We start from the raw sequence: 21697 nt of genomic DNA, 5'->3' as shown, positions 1-21697 counted from the left end.
CACCAATGAAATTTTGAATAAATTATATTTTAAACCTATATTTTAGGGGTTTAATAAATTGAACTGAATTACTTTTTGAAACTTTAAGGTTTAATTTATTACGTCCCTAAATTATAAAGTTTAAAATATAAAATTTTCTAATATTTTTAGTAGGCATCAATCACAACATCTCATTTATGAACAAATTAAGAAAAATGTAATGGGAATACATCAGAAAGGGAATTGGGTTCCCATATCTCATTTAATGTGCCCTTATGGAATGTGAAATTGGATGAACCATTCATATATTTAGCAACTGGGCCCCTAGTAGATAGTTATCCCACCTTACTTGAAATATCAGAGAATTTGGTCATGAGTGACAATTGTATAAGCAGAGGATTAGACTATAGGAGCACCTCCACTGCAGAAGTGATAACTATCAACACTGTCCCCACAAAAAAGCATATTGATACATTGATTATTCAATGGATATTAAGGGCAGTTTAGGCAGCAGGCAATGAAAAAACAGTGGTGCCCAAATCATTACACTAAAAGAAAAACAAATGTTTGTATTTAAATGTAATGTAATGGGACTCGAAAGTTTGAGTATCTTACTGATATAGATATAGAAACAAGCAAAGACTGCCAATACACTTCGCTGATAGCTGTATAACTCAACTCAACTCAAAGCTCAGCCACCCCAAGCAGCGCCTCCAACAACAACAACACAACCCTCTAAGCATATCATGGCCACCACCATTGGTGGAGTACCATAAACTGCAAGCTGAGGCTTAAACTTCTCACCACCACTACCAGTGCCACCTGCTAGGAAAGAAGAAAGGTGGGCATTTTCCGGTAAGAAAGATAAGCACTGGTCTTCTTCACTCTTCACCCATAATATATATATTTTTTACTGTGTTTTCAAAATTATCTTCCACCATAAAAAAGAAACATGAAAGACTCTTTTGTTCACATGCATGGGTTCAAGTTCAACACTTTGGTGTAAAATTTAAGCATCCTCACCATCACAATAGCTTCCTTCACATGCATGTTGTCTCCAAGAGTGGACTTTTTCCATCTCTAACTTAGCTACCACCACAAAGAACCACTAGTACTCCATTCTCAACCTTAACCTTCATCACTTATCCCTTTCCATGGCCCAAATGAAAAATGCCAACCATTTTGTTGCAAGATTTTCTCTATTCTTCTTCTATATTATTACCATGAACAAAACCTTACTGGTTACCTCTCTCTCACCTGATGGACAAGCCCTTCTCTCCCTTCTCTCTTCTGCAGACCCTTCTGCCAAAGAATCATCCTCTATTCTCTCCTCATGGAACCCATCAAGCTTAACCCCATGTTCATGGCAAGGCATCACTTGCTCTCCACAAACCAGAGTTATTTCTCTCTCAATCCCCAACACATTCCTCAACCTTTCCTCTCTACCCCCACAGCTCTCTTCCCTCTCTTATTTGCAACTTCTCAACCTATCCTCCACCAATGTCTCTGGCACCATACCCTCTTCCTTTGGCAAACTCACTTATCTTCGTCTCCTTGACCTTTCCTCCAATTCCCTTTCAGGTCCTATTCCTCCAGAACTCGGCACTCTCTCTTCCCTCCAATTCCTTTTCTTGAACTCCAACAGATTGTCTGGTAGGATACCTCCACAGCTTGCCAAACTAAGCTCATTACAAGTTCTTTGTCTTCAAGACAATCTTCTCAATGGGTCAATCCCATCACAACTAGGCTCTTTGGTTTCCCTTCAACAGTTTAGAGTTGGTGGGAACCCATATCTAACAGGAGAAATTCCTGCACAATTAGGACTACTCACCAATCTCACTACATTTGGTGCTGCTGCCACTGGTCTTTCTGGTGTGATCCCTCCCACATTTGGAAACTTGGTCAATCTCCAAACTTTGTCACTGTATGAGACTGAGGTTTTTGGTTCTATACCTCCTGAACTTGGTCAGTGTTCTGAGCTGAGGAACTTGTATTTGTACATGAACAAGCTCACTGGTTCAATTTCTCCTCAATTGGGTAAGTTGCAAAAGCTTACTAGTTTGCTTGTTTGGGCAAATGCATTATCTGGACCAATCCCAGCTGAGCTTTCCAATTGTTCATCGCTTGTGGTTCTTGATGCCTCTGCCAATGAACTTGCTGGAGAAATCCCAGGTGACTTGGGGAAGCTGGCAGTGCTCGAACAGCTTCATTTATCGGATAATGCACTAACGGGGACAATACCGTGGCAATTGAGCAATTGCACAAGCCTCACTGCTCTTCAGCTTGAAAAGAATCAGTTATCAGGTACCATTCCATGGCAACTTGGTAACTTGAAACTATTGCAAAATTTTTTCTTGTGGGGTAATTTGGTGTCCGGAACCATACCATCTTCATTTGGGAACTGCACTGAACTATATGTTCTTGACCTTTCAAGGAATAGGCTTACTGGGTCTATACCGGAAGAGATTTTCGGTTTGAAGAAGCTGAGCAAGCTTCTGCTTCTAGGGAACTTATTATCAGGAAGGTTGCCCCCAAGTGTTGCCAATTGTCAGTCTTTAGTGAGATTGAGGCTTGGGGAGAATCAGCTTTCTGGTCCTATTCCTAAAGAGATAGGCCAATTGCAGAATCTTGTGTTTCTTGACTTGTACATGAACCATTTCTCTGGTCGCCTTCCATTTGAGATTGCAAACATCACTGTTCTGGAGCTATTGGATGTGCACAATAACTACATTACTGGGGAAATCCCATCTCAGCTTGGTGAGCTTGTGAATTTGGAGCAGCTTGATCTCAGCAGGAACAGCTTCACTGATGAAATTCCCTGGAGCTTTGGAAATATGAGTTACTTGAACAAGCTCATTCTCAACAATAATCTGCTGACAGGTTCAATCCCGAAATCCGTGAGGAACTTGCGGAAACTAACTCTGCTTGACTTGAGCTACAACAACCTCTCTGGTGCAATTCCACCTGAAATTGGTTATGTGACAAGCTTGACAATCAGTTTGGACTTGAGCTACAATGGGTTTACAGGAGAATTACCTGAGAAAATGGCCAGTTTGACACAGCTACAATCGCTTGATCTTTCCCATAATATGCTTTATGGTAAAATAGAAGTTCTAGGTTCCTTAACCAGTCTTGCCTCCCTTGACATTTCCTACAACAATTTCTCAGGTCCTATTCCAGTGACACCATTCTTCAAAACTTTATCCTCAAATTCATACTTTCAGAACCCGAATCTTTGTGAGTCCCTTGATGGGTCTACATGCTCTTTCGGTCCCATTAGGAGTAGTGGATTAAAATCTGCCAAAATTGTAGGCTTGGTTTGTGTAATTCTGGCTTCAGTTACTGTGGCAGTTCTTGCATCATGGATTATACTAACGCGTAATCACAAGTATGTAGTGGATAAATCTTCAGGAACATCGCCATCTTCTTCAGGGGCTGAAGACTTCTCTTATCCATGGACTTTCATCCCATTTCAAAAGCTCAACTTCACCATTGACAACATCCTGGATTGCTTGAAAGATGAAAATGTTATAGGGAAAGGTTGTTCTGGGGTTGTCTACCAGGCAGAAATGCCCAATGGGGACTTGATTGCAGTGAAAAAGCTCTGGAAAACTAAACGAGATGAAGAACCAGTGGACTCTTTTGCGTCGGAGATTCAAATTCTTGGACACATTCGACATAGGAACATTGTGAAGTTGCTAGGATACTGTTCCAATAGGAGTGTCAAGCTGCTTCTCTACAACTACATTTCTAATGGTAACCTACAACAGCTGTTGCAGGGGAATAGGAACTTGGATTGGGAAACTAGGTACAAGATTGCTGTTGGGTCGGCTCAGGGTCTTGCTTACCTTCATCATGATTGTGTGCCAGCAATTCTTCACAGAGATGTCAAGTGCAATAATATACTTCTAGATTCCAAATTTGAAGCTTATCTGGCAGATTTTGGTCTTGCAAAGTTGATGAACTCTCCAAACTATAACCATGCAATGTCAAGAGTAGCTGGCTCTTATGGTTATATTGCCCCAGGCAAGTATTCTTGATCTTCCCTCCCTCTCTTACTTACATTACATTAGTGCTTGCTTTGTATATTCTGAAAGCATTGTCCTTTGATAAGATTTTTTGTTTATACACTTAACCTGCTGAGATTACTGTTCCATTATGCACATTCTTGAAGATATTATAGGAAATATATTTATCAATTTTGTTCAACTTTGATTCATCCCATTTCAGGTTCTTAGATCAACAATACTATGGACATAACAATTTTCACAACATTTGAGGTGGAAAATTGTGATTATTGCAACATCACTTTCATTTCAGACAACCACTAACATCACTTTTATTATACACCAATCACAATCTGTCACCTCAACAATTGTGAAAATGTTGTGTACCTAGACTTAATTGTTCTTAGATACTCTGTTGTTTCTTTAGATCCTAGAGTTCATATGTTCCCAATGCCATGGCAAATTATTAAGCTCTTTGTCTATTGTTTACAAAAGGCTAAGATGAAAGACATCCAGTAGAGCCTTCACAGAATCACAGCATTGTTAGAGATTCATTTGTTTTAACCTGCATTGTCAATTGCATTTCTAATAAGATTTCAATGTTCAATACAGAATATGGATACACCATGAACATAACAGAGAAGAGTGATGTCTACAGCTATGGAGTAGTGCTGCTGGAAATATTATGTGGGCGTAGTGCAGTTCAGCCCCAAGTAGGTGATGGGCTCCATATTGTTGAGTGGGTGAAAAAGAAGATGGGAAGCTTTGAACCAGCTGTATCAATACTAGATACAAAGCTCCAAGGCTTACCTGATCAAATGGTGCAAGAGATGCTTCAAACACTCGGAATTGCTATGTTTTGTGTGAACTCTTCGCCAGCAGAAAGGCCAACCATGAAGGAAGTGGTGGCACTATTAATGGAGGTGAAGAGCCCACCTGAAGAATGGGGGAAGACTTCTCAGCCTCTAATAAAGCAGTCCTCAAATCAAAGTTGATTTTTTTGGTTTTCGTATTTGTTTTGTTTTCTTTAGGCATCAATGATTGATTTTCTTTTCAGTCCCAAGATAAGAAGGAACCAGTGGTGTTAGTGTTGGGAAATGATAAGTAAGCTTATGGTAGTGGCACCATTGAGTTTCATTGGTGGCCTCGGGCTTGTACAGTTTTAGAAACATGAATGTGGTTGGTTTTGCTTCATGTCACACAGCTCTCCCTTCTTCTTTTTTTTGGGTTAACGAGTCCAAAGCATTTTAAACAATTGACTATACGAGTATGAGGCCAAGGCCAATTAAGAGTCTTGTAGCCTAATGAAAATGTCAAGGTTTAAATCTCCTTCCTCCAATTATCAGATAAAAAAAAGTGGAATCTTCCTTGTCCAAAACACATCTAAAATTATTAGAATAAATTCTAGGATGACTTCAAAAATTTATATTAGACTAACCCTGAGATTATACAATAATGAAGTGAAATTGTAAGAGAATTGTTTGAGTAGAAACCAATTTTATATTAACTTTGGTCGCTTAATAATATTTCAGTTCACTCAAAGTGATTCACACTGGCTCGAAGTAGATATCAGACTTTGAGGGTTAGGTTTTGGGGTCTAGAAAGAAACGCATAATTTATTAGGACTTTTTGTGCAATGAGCAAGATAACAATGAAAATGAAAAAAATACCTAGATTACAAAGCCTAATTTTTCTAACTATGAATGAGTTTTTCTAACTATGAAATTGAAAACCTTCACAATGCTAAACAAATACTCCATACTTCTAATAGCTACAATTTTTTCCCTTGCAATTAGAAAAAGCAAGCTACAATTTGGGAGATTTTAAGTGCCCGTGTAGTTTCACTTTTTCGAGCCCAAAACACAAAACCATTTTGTAAATCCATCCGTTTGGCATTTGGTAGGTCTTACAAATTAATTAACGCGTTGCACTTTTTGAACTGCAATTGCAAAATGCAACTATAAATTAATAAAAGTAATGTTTTCAAAACCTAGAAAAACAAAAAGCTAAGTCAAACTGACTTTTAAATATCTCATGTATCGAATATATGTATCATTCTTATCACAGTATGTAAATTTCACAAATCACAGTCATGTAAAATTCACACATTATGATAATAATGATACATATATCCAATACATGTGATAATTATTGTTTGGAAGAAATTAAGGAAGTGAACTAAACACACACACATACATATATTATGTAGGGCCTGTGCCGCAGGATAAGAGGAGACAAATCGACAAGTGGCCATGCTTCTCTTCTCCTCAGTCCTCTCCCCACATGCGTTGCCCACGCAAGACAGGAGATTTGTCTCCCATGTCACAAAATTCTCTTAAAAAGGACCATACCCATACCCCCCAACTTTCTCAATTACTCAAAAGTATTGGTCAAAAAGAAGATATAGTAGTAGGATGGAATTAGTGTTTCATCTGTTTAAATATACATATAATATTGTTAAAAAGTTAATCATTGGATAAGATGGTAGCAGTAGTCAGTAGACATTGCAATTTTCAAGATGTATGATTAGTTCAATATGCTTCTCTTTTTGTTTCTTTAATACCAAATTCAAGGCACAAAAAGATAAAGGTGGAGCCAGAAAACATTCGTCTTTGTTTGTTTTGGAACCTCAACACCACAAGGAGGGTCCCCAGTATATACTAGTTTCAAAGACAGCCCATTTTCACTAGGAAAACAACTTTGTTCTGTTCTGACCCAGGTCATTTTCTATACCACCGGTTTCTTTTTCCGCAATCTTTGAACTATTTCTGGTTCAAACTTGTTGGGTTTTAGCATTTAGGAAAGAGAGAATATTTTTGCTGATTTTTCTTTATTAAAACTGGTTTCTGAAACCACAAATCTTATATCTCAATTGATATCTCCTAATGTTAGCCTCACGCGCCATTATGTTCATATGCAAAATTTTGTTATCACAGCATAAATCTCAAACAAAGAGATACATCATACAACATATAAGTTTTTGCAGGAGAAACTTACTAAAAATGATACTTAAATTAGGGAGAGAGAACAAATTGATTTGAATGCTAAATTAAACCCACGTTCTTCATCATTAGTCAAAATACCAAGAAGATATATACAAAAGAAATGCCGAGCCGCCTTTTCTTTTGGATCACCTAAGGCTGTCCACAAAGCCAATACCATCTCACTTACCAATGTTCTCTCTGCAGGCTTTCTTTACCCAAGAAAACAAGCTTTTTACCCGTGCGTAGTTCATTTAATTTATTAATTACTGATTCTGAAAATAAATTTAATTACTGTAGTAAAATTTACTTTTTTTTAATGGAAATTTTAGCTTTAAAGTTTTAGACTTTGTCAACAGTTAGGTAAACGAATATAAATAATTCAAATTACAAGATCAGTAAAATCTTCACTTCCTACCAATGGATCTCCAAAATTTAGAGATCTTCACATTCTACCAATGGACCTCCAAGATTTAAAGATCCTTCACTAAAATCTAGAGATTTTTTCCATTTTCATAATTCAAGTCCTTTTTCAGGGCATAGATATTTTTGCATTTTCTTATGTTTGGCGCCAACTAAAAATATTAGTTGATATAAAAAATCTTATAACTCAATTGACACTTTTTGATATTTCCAATGAAAATTCGTGGTTCAAATTTCCACATCTCAATTATTAATAACGCTTTGGCTTTATCCCCACTAACCATTTCAACTCGAGTAGTACTAGGGTCACAAATTATTCCACAACTTTTTTGCTACAACTCTAACGTGGTGGATTGTGAGTGATTAACTATCACTTACACATAGACCCACCATTTTTTTCTTTACCAATCACATTTTGCTACATCACAATTGTGGCAAAAAATTGTGAAAAATTATGTGACCCTAGACTTTTTCTTTCAAGTCACTTTCCTTGCCACTACCACTTCCCTCCCTCCTCTCCCAAAATCAATATCCCCCTCGTCTTCATAGGCTTTGCCATTGCTTCCCATCACTCACAATCACTGGATCACCAACCCTTGATTGCACATGACTAACGGTTGCCTGACCACTAATCCTTGTCCACCGCTTGGCTTACTTGCTGATACCAACCCATTGGTACAGGCAACCACTCATCCACATCCGTCCTTGTCAATTAACAACAATCCCCATTGCCACCACTCCCATCACTTTCCTTCCCCAATTGATATTGTTGTTGGGGATTAATTAACATTTAATAAACATTTAGGGTCTGTTTGGTTGGAAGGGCTGAAAATTGAGAGAATAGAAAATAGAGAAAAAAAGTGAGAGAATAGAAGAAATTTAGTTTTCTCTCATATGTATTTAATTCGGATAATGAAAAAGTAGAAAGATGAAAAATTGTTGAGAAAAAAATTTACAATTATGTCACTATTAAATAAAACAAAAGGCAACATATTTTTTTATAAAAAAATTGTGCAAGTACACTTCAATTTTGATTTTTTTTTTTTTTTAGAGAACACAAACCAAAGGATTCAAAACAGATGAAAAACACACACACACATATGAGAAGTACATAAAAAGAAAAAGACTAAAGAAGAAAACCAAAGAAAAATAAAAAAATAAAGAAAAAACCAAAATAGATGGGTTTAGAAAACAACAAAAATTAAAGAGAAAAAACCAAAGAATTTATGACAAACCCATGCACACATTGCACATGGCTTGTTTATCTTTTTCTTCATCGGAGTTTCCCTCTAATTTTTCCCCATTTTGAGGAAAAACACCTGCCAATTTTTTTTCCTCTCCTCCCTCCAACCAAACACCTACTAAAAATATTCTCTCTCCACTTTTTTTTCATTGCTTTTCTATTCTCCCTATTTCACCTCCAACCAAACAGACACTTAAGAGTGCATCCCAAAACAGCACATTAAAACATAATTGAGCCAAGTAATCTCTGAATTAGCCTACAAAGCATTTAAGAATCATTGTTCATTGAAAACCAAGATTCTAGAGGCCAATCACAAAGGATAGCTTAGACCACCCAGAATGAATAAAGATTTTACTTATAATTTTGTAGAATATGAACATTACAGAATCTGAAGAAAGTACATTTATCTCGTGGTTGAATGTCAATTATTTAAATGAATGCTATCCTTATTTGATAGAAAGAAGCTACTAGTATGTGAAACTCAGTCAATCTTTAAAGAATTTGTATGTAAAACACATGCTTATTCAATGAGCGTCCTTCTTTAATAGCTAGAGGTCAATTTCTCATATTAGAGAACCACAGAATCCAAAAAAGGATGGGAAAAGCAGGTGTACATCTTGTTTTAGTATCTCTCATGGGGAAGTCAGTGGAGAGTATTTCCAAGGAGGAATTCAGACACCCCGTGCCCATGCCTATTACATGAGAAACCATGTCCTGTTCTGATAAACAAACCTCATCGAATCATTAACTGCCAACAGATTTCTTTTCCCACCTTGGTGCTCTAGCCCTACTCTAAACACGTGGGGGACCCAGCTTCTGAAAGCCTAAGATACAGACAACCAGAGAAACTATAGGCTTTCTTAGGGTTCGTTTGGATAGAGCTTATTGTTGAAAACTGAAAACACTGTAGCAAAATAATTTTTAAATGTGTGGATAGTACCGTGGGACCCATTTTTAATAAAAAAATTCTGTAAAGTGAAGTTTGTGGGTCCTATGAACAGTACACGGGACCCACAAATGTACTGAAAGTCAGCAAAATGCGCTACTGTTCATGCACAGTAGCCTTGTCCGAAGAAAAAAAAAAAACAAAACAAAACAAAACAAAAAACGCAGACGCAGACGCGGAAGAAGCTGTATCCAAACTCAGCCTTAGTTTCTTCTTTTTTTTTTTTTTTTTTTTTAAGACTACTGCTTGGCTGCTTGTTCATTGTAGTTTAGCTGGTATTTCAGTACTCAAAACTCGGTCTTTGGACCTGTAGAAAGGTTCAGACCCTCCTATTATTACATGCATGAATTGAAAGGTTTAGATAGCTTGAAAACAGCATAAATAATAACAAGAGAAACTCAATAAGAATGCATAAATATATAACGATAGTTGAGAACAAATAATAATAATAATAATAGTCTCATCACTCACAAACAAACAAAAAGAAGTGAAGCAACGAAAAACTGAACTCAGGCCCTGTCCTCATCAGTTTAACCAATTAGCTCGATCTCTAAATTCAGCTGGTCCTAAAGAGACATAGCCATTCCATTTTTTATTGTTCCCCACATGGCATTCCATTTTACAGCACCTTTAGCTTTGTCTGATGTTCTTATGACTTATCACATGCCTTATGTCCTTTCTTTTTCTTCTTTATTTCTTCTCTATGTAGATATAATAACAATCTCTCTGTACATAGTAAAATCATCTAAAATCTACTCAGCGTATTTTGATAAACCTGCATCTCCTAACAAACTAACATGTAACTGAGAAGTTTTACTGATTCATTTTGGGTAGTGAGACAACAGAAGTGCGCCTAAAGGATGCCCCATTTGAGGGAATCCATCAAAAAATTCCTACCCAAGCACTCTTAACCGGAATCATTCACTACCTTGAAAAAATTTCTGCACTCTCTGTGAGATTAATCAAAATACCAATGAAAGGCTATAATGAATAGACAAAACCAAGGATCAAATATCCGCATATACTATTGTCACCACTACTTACATTTTATTCTGGTTTAAATCTTTTGTTTCATTGTGTCTCTAATATGTAATTCACAGTAGGTGCTTCCAAACTGGGATTAAGTGGAAGAGTGAAGACTGTACAGAAGAGAATCATAACACTGAGAATTTAGTCTAAGAATACTGAGATATTTATGAAAACAATATTAAATTGCAAAAGCTTCAGAAAAATACATTTAATGAATCTAAAGATTTCACTTCACAGTTTTTGAGTGGATAAATTTCAGTCATGAGTCTCCTTGCTAATTGTTAGCATAGTTAAATCTTAAATTTCTCTAATAGTTTAAACTTTTGCTATAAATGGGAATTTATCATAATATCGTGTTCAAACCCTGCTCATTGCAATTCCCAACTTTAAAAGTACTCAGTTCCCACTAACATGAATTGAAATTTCAATAGTCGTGATATGATTTAGGGTCTTGGACAAGTGTGACAAGAACCAGAAGAGATGCGAAACAACCACAAGAAACCCTATCACGGAATAAGCTGGTGAACATATGTGACTAAAGAATGCATCAGGAAACCCTTTCAATATCATGTATTTGGTTTGAAGACTCACACCTGAAGAATTGATTGTCTGGTTGCACTCAAACAACCAAGTGATTAGCAAGATAGATTATGTCCTTTTAAGCAGGTAAGGGGAACATATGTTTTTTCCAAATGATGTTGTATTCTTAAAGTAGATAGAATGTATTATAACTTGCAAGAGAGATGTGGTCCTATTATGGGTTAAAATCATAATCTGCCTTTAGCCATCATTATGAGTTCTGTTGTCTTAATTTTCTAATTGTGGCACTAATTTATCCTATAAAAATAAAATAAAAAACCTTATTTCTTCTACAAGTTGTTAGAATCAACAAGTACCTCATTGGATCATTAGGGGGGGTTTTATTTTGGTTGGTTGGTTCTGGAGTTTATTCCTTCCATAGGAATGTCTGTTAACTGATGCACGGGTTAGGTAATAATACCCTATGTTGAATTGTTAGTGGTTCAGCTTGGACCCTACGTTCTGAGATGTGCAAGTGTTTCAATCAATGAATCTAAGGCTGCGTTTGGTTCAATGTAAATTGAATTCCGAGTGTAAAATGAATGCAAGGGAAAATTAATTCTCGTAAGAAAAATAAAATCCAGGTGTTTGGTCATGCAATAGAAAATTGTCTGAAAATTGATTTTTGGTGTTTAGTAACATTCTAAAAATGCTATTTTCCTACAAATTTTTCACATTTTCTCAGCTATTTTCTCAACATCCAAACAAATTTTATTACAAAAAATTTCAATATATACCTTTAAAGAAACAAAAATCTGCTCAGAACAATTCATTAAACTAAAAAATTTGTTCAAACTGAGAGAGGGAGGAAGAGAGATCGATCGAAAATTGAGGGAAAGAGAGAGATCGATCGAAAATTGAGGCAAAGAGAGAGATCGATCGAAAATTGAGGCAAAGAGAGAGATCGGTCATGGGTCATGGGCGACGAGATCGAGACGACGAGATCGGTCATGGGTCATGGGCGACGAGATCAAGACGACGAGATCGGTCATGGGCGATGAGATTGAGATGACGGGATCGGTGGCGCCGATGAGCTTTGGGTCAAGAACGAGAACGACGGCGCCGATGAGCTTTGGGTCGAGAACGAGAACGGTTTTGGGTGGATCGGTCTTGGGTGGTGACGATCTAGATGGCGGCGCCGGTGCTGGGGTGCGATCTCGATGGTGATGCGATCTCGGTGGGACGATCTCGGCGGCGCGAACTAGACGGCGCCGATACTGGGATGTGATCTCTCTTCTCTCTCTCTCTCTCTCTCTCTCTCTCTCTGAGCGTCTGTGAGCCCGGAAATGATTTGAAGGTAAAATAGAACCTGCATTCATTTTCCGGGTCAAAGGCCTCTTTTTACGGTCAAAGTAAATGAATTTCCAAAAAACTCTATTTTTCATGCGCAACCAAACACACGAAAATGTGTAAAAGTATTTCCTGAAATCATTTGAAGTCAAAACAAACGCAGCCTAAAAAACAAAAAAGAAACCCATAGAGCTGTAAGGTACTTTTGTATTGTATAGATATCACTCTAACAATTGCAACACTTATAACATGATTGAGATACTAGATCTTCAACCTCAAGAAACAAGCAACACCAACCATTACGTTAGTTTCAAGTAGTTAAAGTTAACGTGAAAATCACAACAAACTTAAATAGTTTAAATGCAAATGCAAGAATTATGAAATAATAAACAAAAGTATTAGTAAATTCCATAAGCCACTGAATGCACTACCAATTAAAAGTACATCAATTTCACCATTAGCAACATCCATCTATTTTGGATAGCACAATGACATTTCCTTCATTCAAAATTGTCGCCACAATCACGAACCCTATCACCTTCAAAATTGTTCTCCACACAAACGAAGCCAAAAAGAAAATAAGAACAATAAAATGGAGCAAAACCCAAATTGATCCACCTTATTACTCATCCAACTGGTGAAGCTCAGCCTTCAACATCTCAATCTTTAGCCCCGTTAATCTCTGCAACTCCACCCTTTGGCTCTCTGGCAACTTGGCCAATAGCCCTTCAAACATGTCACACTTCCTTCACAGCAGCCCGAGTGCACTCCGCTTTCTCATCAAAATTCAGTCTCTTTGGACTCCATAGCTATATCTATCTCCTCTCTGGCTTCAGCAAACTTGTGGTTGATCATGATCACCTCTTTGTTGCAGTCCAACTCCTCCACCGACTCATTAGACTCAAAACTATATTTTCCTCAGGAGTTTAGGGTGAGCTCCTGTGAAGTGAGTGGGTGGTTTTGAGCACCTTAGATGAGGTAAAAGATGGAGATTTGAGGTGGGTTTAGGTGTAATGAGGACCTTATAATTGGGTTTGGGAAAGAGACCGAGTCTAGAACGAGTGGAAACGGAAGCATTGCTAGTGAGTCAAGAGAAGATGAAGAATTTGGTCATAAAGATGGTTGAAAAGAGTGTCTGAGTCTGAGAAAAAATTTGGATCCAAAGAAGTGCACACATTGTAGGCATAACAACCAAACTTTTGATTACTATTGGGATCTCCATGGCAAACCCCCTAGGTCTACCAATCAGGCATTCACCCAGGACAAGCCCACTCCAGCATCAAAGCCCTCCTCTACAGTCTCAGACACAAAGTTGATCTCCATTTCCAAAGACAAGTATGCTCAATTGGTTGTTCATAAGCATGTGGCATCTTCCTCCGCAACCACCCTAGCTCACTCAGGTACTGCATCCCATTGTCTTTCCTCATCTACTTCCAATCCTTGGATCCTTGATTTGGGTGCCATTAAGCATATGACTAATGCATCCACTCATCTCTCCAATTATCATCTTGCTATATCATCACACAGTGTCGCCTTAGCCAATGGTTACTTAGCCAAAATTCATGGCTATGGCTCTACACAACTTAGTCCTGAGCGGATACATGTTACTTGTGTTTATGCAGATGACATAGTCAGTATTAGAGATGATTTTGATGGAATTATCAAATTGAAACCATTCTTGGAACAACGCTCACACTAAAGATCTTGGAAAACTTTGCTACTTCATGGGCATTGAGTTGGTGAGATCTTAGCAAGGCATCAGTTTATCTCAGAGGAAATATGTAGCTCCCACCCTGTTGATACTCCTATGGATCCAAATCAGAATCTCTTAAGAGAAAATATAGAAATATTTTCAGATCATAGCAGATATCGTCACCTTGTTGGGAAACTCTATCATCACAAGGCTGAACGTATCATTTGCAGTTAGTGTCATAGGTCAGTTACTATAAGCCCCAAGAGTCCTCACATTGGGATGCTGCTATTCAGATAGTTCAGTATCTGAAGGAATTCTCCGATCAGGGCATGCAGATTGGGCAGGATCGCCTTTAGATAGAAGATCTACCATTGCACCTTTTTAGGAGGAAATCTTATGACATGGAAAAGTAAGAAGCAAAAATTAAGTTCTTTGATCAAGTGCAGAAGCAGAATACAGAGCGATGACACATACCACTTGTGAGCTGACATGGTTACAACATTTCCTTCAGAAGTTATTCTTCACAGTAACTACTTCTATTCCACTATCTTGTGATAATTAAGCCACTATACACATTGCTTCCAATCATGTGTTCCACGAGAGGACCAAGCACATTGAAGTAGATTGCCACTTTGTCCAAGACAAGATTCTAAGTGGAAATGTTACTACACTGCTTATGAAGTTTGAAGACCAACTTGCTGATATTTTTATCAAACCTTATATAGGGGTTATTTAGAGTCTATATGTTCCAAGTTGGGCTTATACAACATATAGGACTTGAAGGGGAGAATTAGAGAAATAGAAAGAGGATATTATGGGTTGTACACTTTTGTTGTATGGGTGGTACCCTTCTAGAAAGGGTGAGGAAGGTTCTAGGAAGTTTCTAAGAGTTGTCCCCGCCAGCTGTCCCATCCAAGAATTTCCTCATCCTGTTGTAATCATGCTTTCCCTGTATAAGAAATGAATAGTAAGAGGGCAGGAATCAAAATCAAGAAATTCCAGCACCTCCTTTCAGCAGATATCACTTAGAGGTCCCTTCTTTCTTTTCTTTTTCTTTTTTTCCTTTTTTATTTATATAAGGAACTAGTGTCCCAGCTTTTGGCCAAACTATTCTACTTCCTATCCATGAGGCACCTCAGAAACCCCATGGGCCAATAGTGTGGTGGATGGAACTTGGGAACTTCGGATTTACAACACGCCCGTCAAGTCCATTGAGCCCACCACCCGGGTGTCCCCAAAGGCACTTAGCGTTTCTTTCTTTATCAACATGCTATAAGTGATAATTTATAGTAATATCGTGTCCAAACCCTGCTCATCAGAATTCCAAACTTCAAAAGTTCACATGTTGGCCCTCACTCTTTTTTTTTTCCCTGGAAGGGGGTGGGGTGTGTGTGGCCTTGGACCAATATGTTCCACCATCCAATAGTTAAACTTTTGGGAGGAGTAGTAATTTATTACAAGTTTTATTCAATTTATTTTGAGTTTCAACACCAGGAAGAAAATTCATTTAAAAGTGAGTTCTGAAACATTATTTAATTTATCCAAAAAGTGATTCAGATTCTGAGAAATAACGGTTTAGTTTCTTTTTTTTCTTTTTTTTCTTTTTTTCTGTAGCTATCTCATCATTGAACGTTCAGGGAATACTACTTGTACCATATAAACAATGGAAGGCAGCCTGCCACATTATATTTTCTATCATATCAGCTGATCATTTAAGTTGCAAATTACTCTTCTTTTCTTATTAGAAATAAAATTTTATTAAGAGAAGATTACTTCATGTTCACAAAAATGAACACAAAGTATCTTAAAAAAATTACCACAATTCAAACAGAAAAACCCCACACACAAGACCAATCAAAAAACGTGCAAATTAACAAGGATTTCAACTGATCCAGAGGTCTCTCCCCATCCTCAAAAGTGCAGCTATTAGGTTGCAAATTACTCTTCAAACAACAGTGAATCTGTTGAGGGAACTTTCTTGAGCCTAGTAGCAAGAATTAAAGCTGGTCCTGATAAGGTCCAACAACAATTGATGAGATGTAAATTATGAAGCATTTTACAAAGTGAACAGTATTTTTCTTTTAGGATTCTACACTTAGTGGCTTTTAAGGTACTAGCTTAAAAGCCAGCAAAAGGGAGATGTAATTAGCCTTCTGAAAGCATGTGTGGTGTGGGGATTGTACCCTCCAAAAGGCTTTTCCAAAACTTTATTGTATTAGTAGGGAAAGGGATTCTTCAGTGGCAGAGGTTATGTGTTGGTCTACTGGGAGGATTCATTGGGATGTTCAATTTCTTCGTCCACCACAAGAATGAGAACAAGAATCTTTTGATCTGTTTATGGATATGGTCTACTCTTCGACGGTGTGGGGGTTTGATCTTAATAAGGTTTGTTGGAAGCCAACAAGGAGTAGAAATTTTGAGATTAGAGGATTCTATCTTTCTTTCTACCCTCCTACTCTCTTATCCTTCCCTTGGAGATTAATATGGCAATCGAAGGTTCCTCCAAGGGTAGATTTCTTTTCATGGTCTGCTTCCTTAGGTAAGATTTTTTTTTTTGATAAGTAAGAATGATATATATACGAAGGTTACTCTATGCCTGAAAAACACATAGCAACCCAGAAATACAAGAAAAAGAAAACAAAGAGAAACAAGAGAGAAAACCAAACAACAGAGAAATTACAAAAAGAGAAGGGAACAAAGAAAAGAAGGGAGGGAATCACTAGATGTGAGTCCCCACGCCCTAGACCAATCAAAAAGAGTTCCACAAAAAGAAGCAAGCAACTGATCCCTAGAGCTATCCAAATCCTCAAAAGTCCTCCGGTTCCGCTCCTTCCAAATACACCAAAGGATGCACAACGGGACTAAATTCCAGATCTGAGACGAATGCTTCCCCAACCAATTCCACCATCCAAAAAGCAAATCTGGAACCGAACTAGGCATAACCCAAGCCAAGCCAAAAGTTATAAAAACAAAGCTCCATAACCGATAGGCCACCTCACAATGAAGAAGAAGGTGATCTACCGTCTCTCCACCATGACGGCACATAATGCACCAATCCACAAAAACCAATCTCCTCAATCTCAGATTGTCTCCCGTTAGGATCTTATTCCTTAGGTAAGATTTTAACAACAGACAACCTTCGCAAAAGACGTGTGCTAGTTCTTGATTGGTGTTATACGTTCAATAGTTGTGAGGAGTCAATGGGCTTCATTGCCTTATAGCTTGTGAGTTATGGTCGTTGGTGTTCTGTTTGTTTGGAATTCACTGGATTATGCCTCATAAGGTTATTGAGTTGTTTGAGTCTTGGCAGGGTAAGTTTGGGTGACATTGCAATATAGATTTTTGGAGACTAGTGCCTCATTGTTTGATATGGTGTATTTGGCATGAAAGGAATGCTAGAAGCTTTGAGAGATGTGAACATTCTACGCTAGAGATTAAGTTCTTTTTCTTGCAAACTCTCCTTGAATGGAATGTGGCTTTGTCTCATTCTTCTTGTTTTTCCCTTCCTGTTTTACTTGATTGTTGTAATTTTGGCTCCTGATTGTGTCCCCATAATACATCCCCAATATACTCCAGTTGGCTTTTTTATTAATAATATTTTACATAACCTATAAAAAAAAGAGAGATGTAATTAGACTTTTAAGCTGAAAGGAATTTGTGGATAGTGGTATTCCCCAAATAGCTGTTTCCTACTTTTTCTGTAGCAATCATGGTTTAATACAAGTCACAGGTTAGCAGCATAGGAAACTATTTTCCTTTATATGTGAAAAAAGTAACCTTTTCCCACTAACAGGAATTGGAATTTCAATAGTCATGATATGATTTAGGGTCTTCGACAAGTGTAACAAGGACTAGAAGAGAAGTGAAAAATCGAGAACATAATTTGAGACAACCACTACACCGCATGAACCCTCTCAGGGTATAAGCTGGTGAACAAATGCCACCAAAGAATGCATCAGGAAACTCTATCAATACATTATAGTTGATTTAAAAAGTCACAGCTGAAGTGAAGGTCTGGTTGCAATCAAGCAATCAACTTGGGTATTTCAATTGATTAGTGAGGTTGGTTAGATCCTTTGCACAGGAAAGGGGAACATATGGTTTTTAAATCATCTTGTAGTCTAAAAATTAGAATGTATCATAACTTGCAAGATAGACCAGTGATGTGGCCCTATTATGGGTTAAAATCATAATCTGCCTTTTGCCATCATTATGGGTTTTTTTTTTTTTTTTTCTATTAGTGGCATTAATTCCTTCTCAAAAAACTTAATTCTTCTAGACGTTTTCAGAATCAATAAGTACCTCATTAGATCATTAGGGAGGTTTTGTTTTGGTTGGTTAGTTCTGGTTTTTATTCCTTTCTGTTGGAATGTCTGTTAACTGTTGTAAGGGTTAGGTAATACCCTGTCTTGATCATTTATCCTTTAAAAATCCCATAGAGCTGTAAGGTACTGTTGTATTGATATCACTCTAACAACCATAACATGTTTGAGATACTAGATCTTCAACCTCAAAGCAAGCAACGCCATTCATTACATTAGTTTCGAATAGTGACGTAAAAAGCACAACAAACTTAACTAGTTGAAATGAAAAAGCAAGAACTATGGAACAATAAACAAAAGTAGAAACATAAATTTCCATAAGCCATTGAATGCAGCACCAATTCATAAGTACATAAATTTCACATTAGCAACGTTCATCTATTATGAATAAACTAATGCCAATTCATTATTCAAAAATTCATCTCTATTCTTAACCACCGCAAATGCAATAACCAACTCTATCATCTTCCAAATTGTTTTCCACAAAATGAAACAAAATTGAGAAAAAACCCAAATAGACCCACCTCATTACTCATCCAACTGTTGAAGCTCAGCCTTCAACTGCTCAATCTTAAGCCCCATAGACCTCTGCAACGCAGCTCTTTGACTCTCAGGCAACTTGGCCAATAGCCCTTCAAACCTGTCTAGGACTTCCTTGACAGCAGCCCGAGCACACTCTGCTTCCTCATTGAAATACACAGTCTCTTTGGACTCCATAGCCATCTCTATCTCCTCTCTGGCTTCAGCAAACTTGAGGTTGATAGTGTCCACCTCTTTGTTGTGGTCCACCGACTCAGAACAGTATTTCCTGAGGAGGTGGTTCAGGTGAGTTCCAGTGAAGTGGGTTTGTGGGATTGAGCGAGTTGGATGAGGCAAAAGATGGGAATTTGAGGTGGGTGAGTTTGAAACGAGTGAGTGGAAGGAAGAGGAAGATGAAGAAGTGGGTATTAGCGATCGATGAAAATGGTGTCTGAGTCTGAAAAACGATTTCAATTTAGACAGAGAAAGATGTGACGAAGATGGTCGATACATTTTTGTTTGTTTGTTTTGGTCTTTTGATTTCCCAAATAATCTCTGCACTTTGCACAACAACAGCAGATGCAGATTGCAGATAGCAGAGGTTGTGGGTTGTGGGTTGTGGTCAGTTGTAGACCTCGGCAGCGGACGGGTCGGAATTAAGTGGTTCGGGTATGGGTCTACCTTTTAAAAAATAAATAAATAAATAAACTCTGAGTCCAAAAATTCCAGGTTAACTCGGGTATTTTTATTTAGGATCGATTTGGTTTTATTGGATTTGGATCCAATTTTGCTTGGTTCTTTCAGTTGTGACAAAGCGGGCTCCATGTCACCTTAAACTGGACCTCTTAATTAAACCAAACTAATAATAATAATGAATAGGATATGAGTTGATAGAAATAGCAACCCGTTTTTTTACCCAATCCAACCCGGTCGAACCAATACCAAACCCAGCTCACTCATCAATTTTTTTATTAGAAAATTTTGACCTCAATTTTTTTTTATTGAATCTCACTTTCAACGTAGGTTTGTATATTAAAGTTATATTTACTTTTTTTTTATTGTAAATGAAAATATTAATGATATTACTTGTCAACTTGACAAGTAATTCTCAAATTTACATGTCTTCTGTATTGGATCTACCATGTACATTGAGTATTTTTTTCATAAGTTTATTATAGATTTTCTTCTTAATTATTTACTCTTTTATCTTTACGAACGTCTCATTTTTATTTTGAAAACTATATATATATATATATATATATATATATATATATATATATATATATATATATATTGTGGGGGATAAAAATGTTCGAACAAACGTTTGGGCTTTGTGCCTGATTGGTTAATACAAGTCTGTTTGGTCAGGGTCCATAGGCCCACAGGTCAGTCCACACTATAGTGGTCCGAGGAGTTGTCCGAGGAGGAGTATATCCTTGGACAGGCCCAGCAATGGCCATGGGACTTGCTAGACGGATTGGAGGCAAAATTCTAGAAGAACTGGTGGGTAAAAGTGTGATCCAAGCACCTTTTAGAAGCAAGAACGTGTGAGAAATATCAGAGAAAAAAGCTGCTACCACCACATCAAAGGCCTTGCATCTACCTCCCTGGCCGCATTAATGGGAAAATGACCTCTGAACAATAGAATTCAGCCTTCCTGCTATTATTTGAAGACTTCAAGAAGGTGGTGGATGGGACAAGTATCTAAAGGGAATGTTTGTATGACACGTGGATGAAAAAAGGGAAGAAGAAGAAGTATATACGAAGACGAGAGAGGAAAGAAGGGGAGACCTGCTTCTGAGCTAAAAAAAAAAACTAAGAATTGTAATTTTTGGCATAGAAAGAAAAGTACTATACAACTCGTCATCGGCTTACGTCCGAGGAAGTTTCTTTGTCATATTTACTTATCATTTGCATAGATTGTGGCACTTTAGCCTGTTAACCAACTTCCAACATCCTAATCCTAGGTTTCAAACCCATACTCTACAAATTTCATTGTATAAGGCTTATTAGGCCTGAGCCCATCACTTATTTTTGGGTCCGGGTACAATTGTGCACTTACATATATATATTGTATGATTTTGGATTAACTTATTCTTATAACTTTTTAACTCAATTGTTTGTGTTATTTTTTTTTAATCTCAATTTTTTTAACATGTATACCATTTTATTTTCTCATTTTTTTAATTAATTAATAGACTATTAGAATCATTATCAGATTATGAACTTACGAATTTGTGAACATTATTGTTTTTTTTTTTTTTGGGTGGGGGGGTTAATTTGTATGGGAAGAAATACAAAGAATGTTAGAAAATATTTTAAAGATTTTTTTTTTTTTTTGGTATATGAAAAAAATATGGGCCATTCTAACTAAGTTGATCCAACCTATCTGATGAGGAATGAAGAAAAAGTTACTCCAGACCGTCCATGGTCATCCACACCAACAGCCGTCCAGAAGAAACCACCAAGATGAGGCTAACGCTCATGATCGTCCATGGACGAAAACACACCCGCATCACTCGTCCTAGGAAAACGCCCATCCCCGTCCTGAAGGGATTCGTCCACAAGAGGACCCCTGGACGAGACTTTTACACTTAGGAATTACTAAGTACATTTCACCACTCTGCAACATACGCGTAACTTTCGGTGACCGTTGTATGAGAAAATATAACTCCTAAACGGTTAT

At 37.4% G+C, this 21697-nt stretch overlaps 2 protein-coding genes across 6 annotated transcripts; one reads left to right on the top strand and one right to left on the bottom strand.

Moving 5' to 3' along the window:
* The first annotated feature begins 515 nt into the window (after positions 1 to 515).
* Positions 516 to 5206, top strand: LOC142607028 (uncharacterized). Its single transcript, XM_075778439.1, has 2 exons — positions 516 to 4005; positions 4599 to 5206. Exons 1-2 carry the CDS (start codon positions 1134 to 1136, stop codon positions 4979 to 4981), a joined length of 3255 nt encoding a protein of 1084 aa, XP_075634554.1. The 5' UTR covers positions 516 to 1133; the 3' UTR covers positions 4982 to 5206.
* Positions 5207 to 8969: 3763 nt separating this feature from the next.
* On the bottom strand, positions 8970 to 19593 carry LOC142626921 (embryogenesis-like protein). 5 transcript variants are annotated; one of them, XM_075800820.1, is made up of 2 exons: positions 19017 to 19591; positions 8970 to 9457 (listed from the first exon to the last, which is right to left on the bottom strand). In XM_075800820.1, the coding sequence occupies exon 1, from the start codon at positions 19522 to 19524 to the stop codon at positions 19021 to 19023; it is 504 nt and encodes a 167-aa protein (XP_075656935.1). In that variant the 5' UTR covers positions 19525 to 19591; the 3' UTR covers positions 8970 to 9457; positions 19017 to 19020. The 5 variants fall into 5 exon arrangements, with proteins under 5 accessions (XP_075656935.1, XP_075656796.1, XP_075657000.1 ...); XM_075800681.1 differs by lacking the exon at positions 8970 to 9457 and adding an exon at positions 9552 to 9886 and having other exon boundaries at positions 19017 to 19593; XM_075800885.1 differs by lacking the exon at positions 8970 to 9457 and adding an exon at positions 9552 to 9908 and having other exon boundaries at positions 19017 to 19592.
* Between the last annotated feature and the right edge of the window lie 2104 nt (positions 19594 to 21697).

Source organism: Castanea sativa, chromosome 1, assembly GCF_040712315.1.
Source record: "Castanea sativa cultivar Marrone di Chiusa Pesio chromosome 1, ASM4071231v1".
In the NCBI taxonomy this organism is placed as follows: Eukaryota; Viridiplantae; Streptophyta; class Magnoliopsida; order Fagales; family Fagaceae; genus Castanea; species Castanea sativa.
The sequence above is the reverse complement of the archived record's forward strand: the minus strand, read 5'-3'. Positions and strand labels throughout refer to the sequence as shown.

Coding starts and splice junctions, on each gene's coding strand:
- LOC142607028 (XM_075778439.1), top strand. CDS start 1,134: ATGGCCCAAATGAAAAATGCCAACCATTTTGTTGCAAGATTTTCTCTA. Junction 4,006..4,598: donor TTATGGTTATATTGCCCCAG/GCAAGTATTCTT, acceptor TGTTCAATACAG/AATATGGATACACCATGAAC.
- LOC142626921 (XM_075800681.1), bottom strand. CDS start 19,524: ATGTATCGACCATCTTCGTCACATCTTTCTCTGTCTAAATTGAAATCG.